Source organism: Pteropus vampyrus, unplaced genomic scaffold, assembly GCF_000151845.1.
Source record: "Pteropus vampyrus isolate Shadow unplaced genomic scaffold, Pvam_2.0 Scaffold131, whole genome shotgun sequence".
NCBI classification, from domain to species: Eukaryota; Metazoa; Chordata; class Mammalia; order Chiroptera; family Pteropodidae; genus Pteropus; species Pteropus vampyrus.
Window position 1 is genome coordinate 776,535 of NW_011888912.1, and position 3,888 is coordinate 780,422.

Genomic DNA, 3,888 nt, shown 5'->3' on the forward strand with positions numbered 1-3,888 from the left:
CGAAGATGAATAGGGTGTGTGTGTGCCTTGCCTTGTGGAGCTCACATTCCAACCGAGAAGACAGCATTTTCGACATCTTGATGAGAATCATTGAGAAAGCATTGCGAAAAATGGTCTGAATTCATCATGGATGTTTTCAGAAACGAGGAGGCAGCAGATAAGCTGAGCCTCCAAAGGCAAGCTTTTCAGGTGGGTGGGGTGCTGGGGACCAGGGCTTAGATCCTAATGCTGTGTCTCTAGATATCCCTGTAAAGCTGAGGAGAATCAAGAGGAGGGAAAGGCCTTGGATGATCCTGGGAGAAGGGTTCGCAACCTCAAAAAGAACTCAGAAATAGGGTATTTATTATGTTAAATTGCTTCATCTGGGCCTTTCCTTTCTTAACTTATTTCCTCCTTTCTTTCTCATATTTCTCAGAGCGGTTTTGGTAACCACAAAGCTGGTGACAATCTATCAGTAACTCGTGTTTCAAACACAGTGTGCTGCAGAGGTATGTAGCCAAGTGAAACCCTAAGAACCCACAAGGTCCCCACAAAGACCTGAGGGCACTGAGGCCCAGGGTCCACTTTATTCTAATAACCTGCTGTCACTGTGTAGTAATGTTTACGTGTCAATTTCTGGGGACTTTTCTTGCAAAGTTACTAAAACATTCACGAGAGTCACTATTTAGAAAACTCAGTTACTTTAGCCAGGTTGGAAAAAATCAGCAGACATGATATTTTTGTATGTATATATCATTTCTACTGCATACCTTGTACCTAGAAAAATGGCGTCCGACAATAAATTGAGACCCCTAAAATATTTTCCTTAATTATACTTAGTTTGCCTGTAAAATATGGCTTTGTCAAGATACTAAGAATGTTTTTCCATTCATCATAAAATTGTGACTCTATATATGTCCTAAGTTTAGGAAGACTTTTAACTTTATGTCATTGAGACCGAGCTGCCGATACAAAAAAAAAGAGTCACATTTATGCATATTACTGACCTCTAAGTTTATCTGGTTTCTAGTCCAATTATTTCTACTCAGCTCTTCAAGAATTCGTAGCACCTTTAAGGAACTAAGTTATCCGTTTTTTGCTCCAGCTAATATTTTCTGAATTTGTGGGTTAACTCTTTATTCCCAAATACAAAATGAACTGATTCATTTTCAAAATCCAAGTACTTTATAAATGCATTGATTTTTTTTTAAAAAGGTAAATTAACAAAAAAGAGAGAAAAAATAATAGGTAGATAGCACTCTCTTTTACTGATATAAAAAATGACAAAACTATTTTTGAAAGAAAATAATCTAGCCATCATCTTCAAATTCAGAGCTGTAGGTGATTTTTCTGAGTAGTTCTAAAAGGAAATAGGTTTTAATCTACGGTAGAAATGATCACATTAGATATTATAGCACTGCCGAACTATGTATTATGAGAAAAAATAAAGAATTATCCATTTTCCACCAAATTTTGAAGCAAAAGCCAGGTTAAATATTGAAACTTTGTTTTCGCAAAGATGTAGAAAAACATTTTCATACACAGAAAATATAAACATGCTTCTGAGACTCGGTTGTAGTGGTCATCATATCTGGAAAATGCACGCCACGTTGATATATAGATCCAAAAGAAGAAGGAATGCATTATTAACCGTGCCTATTAAATTATGGTTCTAAATTTCATCTACCAATGAAACAAAGAATTTTTACTGAAATTTATACGGTAAATTCCTGTCATCCCTCGTCCATGGGCTATTTTTTCCCCACGATAATTGGAAGATTCGCAGTTTTATATTTTTGAAAATGAATTTCAACTCTGCAGAAATTGTATGGGAACATCTAAGTTTAGAAAATGGCACCCATACATTTTTAAAGATGCTGTGTCCTCTGTGGCAAATCAGAGCACCAAAATTGGAAACGTTTTTAAACATTCCATTTAATAGTGCCGCAAAATGATGTATGCATTTCTCCCTCGACCCCCTTTGCTGTGACATGTCACACCTCCTGACAGAGACAGAAGACCAGGCTCAATTCTTCCATTAAATTATAGCACAATGCTTCTTTCTTATTTAAAACCAATGTTTTTAAATTTTTTCTCCCTGCACCTCAGTGGACCACCTCGAATGTCTCCTGTGGTGGACACATTGCCAATTTTTATTTTTTATTTATTTTTATTCAAATTAAATAATTTTAATTAACTTATTTATTTTGTTTCTTTGTTGTTGTTTTTTATTTATTTTCTTAATTGAAGAAATGATTTAAATGTTTTTCCCCATCTATCTCCCCCCTCCCCCCTCCCTTCTGGTAACCATTAGTCCATTGTCCATGTCCGTGAGTCTCTGTTTGTTTGTCTTGGTCATTTGTTGCTTTTAGGTTTATATCCCACATATAAGTGATATCATGTGATTTTCAGCTTTTTCTATCTGGCTTATTTCGCTTAGCGTGATTATCTCGAGGTCCATCCATGTTGTCGCAAATGACAGTATCTCACATCTTCTTATGGCTGAGTCATATTCCATCGTGTATATGGACCACAGCTTCTTTAGCCAGTCATCTATCGTAGGACACTTCGGTTGCTTCCGTGTCCTGGCCACCGTGAATAATGCTGCTATGCACATCGGTGTGCAAATCTCTTTTCGGATATGGGTTTTCAAGTCTTTGTGGTAAATAGCCAGTAGAGGGATTGCTGGATCATATGGAAGATCAATTCTCAGTTTTTTGAGGACCCTCCATACTGTTTTCCATAGTGGCTGTGCCAATTTTCAGTCCCGCCAGCAGTGGATGAGGGCTCCTATTTCTCCACAACCTCTCCAACACTTGTTATTACTTGTCACATTCCCATTTTTTAGACCACAAGTCTGGACTACATACGGGTCATCTGGTCTGGTGAGGGATTACATTCTGTCTGGCTTATTTCGCTTAGCATGATTATCTCGAGGTCCATCCATGTTGGAAAGGGATTACATTTGGGGTACAGTTCTGCTGGATTAGCAAATTTCTTTTACTGATCACCTCCTTCCCCGTCTTAAATTCCACTCTCGGTCTTAGCTGGGTTTATCAGAAATGGTAATGCCGTGGATAGACTGAGTGCTTGAAGTCACGTGCCTCAATTCCTCCTTGGTTCAAGGGGAGAGTCGTCGAATCTAGCAGCAAAAACGCCGGGTGCTCAATTAAATTAGAATTTAGCACAAATGACACATTTCAGAGTATCAACATGTCCCAAATGTTTGCAAAGACTTGGTGTCCTGTATTTTATCCGGCAACCGCAGGCAGGCGAGCACCCTGCAGGACGGCTGGCACGTGGGCGGCCAGCTTCTCCCTTCTCTGAAGAGATGGAAGAGGACAGTGACCGACGGTCGATGGAGCGTAAGGGTAGGTAACTATTAAAGTCGGGTAGGATGACGTTTTCACTTTTTCTAGCTCTTTATTAAGAAATGTGAATTATCTAACATCCTGACACGATAGGTCCTCGGAAGGTCTGTGGAATGACAGCGAATTTCCCATCTGGGCGATCTGGACCTCACGCCTCGCCCCGAGGAAGGAGTGCCCGACCAGCGATCGGCGAGCTGACTCGGGGCACGGAACGATGGCGGCTACGCCAGGCGGACAGCACGCGGCTGGTCACAGAGGCTTCTCTGCCGACCGCAGCGTTTACTCCAAGCTTTCCAGAGGGTCGAGCTTTCCAAGACGTCCATGGGCCCCGAGGAAACAGGCTGCAGCACACACCTTGCTGTCCGGGATTTTGGAGCGAGCATCCATTTTCAAAGCAGCTCCCGGATAGGATGTCATTTCTGGGTGAGTCGGTGAGGACATTTGGGGCTGAGATCAGCATCGGAGCGGGTGGGCTCCACCAGGAAGATCTCCCCCCGCCCCACCAATGTGGGGGGCGTCATCCCACCCGCTGAGGGCC

General features: G+C 41.4%; 1 protein-coding gene across 1 annotated transcript in view; it reads left to right on the plus strand.

The window, feature by feature from the left end:
- Positions 1–3,258: 3,258 nt before the first annotated feature.
- The window catches only part of LOC111744295, a 24,788-nt gene continuing 24,158 nt past the window's right edge, over positions 3,259–3,888 (plus strand). Inside the window, exons 1-2 of the mRNA XM_023534800.1 lie at positions 3,259–3,350; positions 3,444–3,773. Of these exons, the coding sequence (XP_023390568.1) occupies positions 3,311–3,350; positions 3,444–3,773 (370 nt within the window). The 5' untranslated portion in view covers positions 3,259–3,310. The remainder of the gene's footprint in view (positions 3,351–3,443; positions 3,774–3,888) is intronic.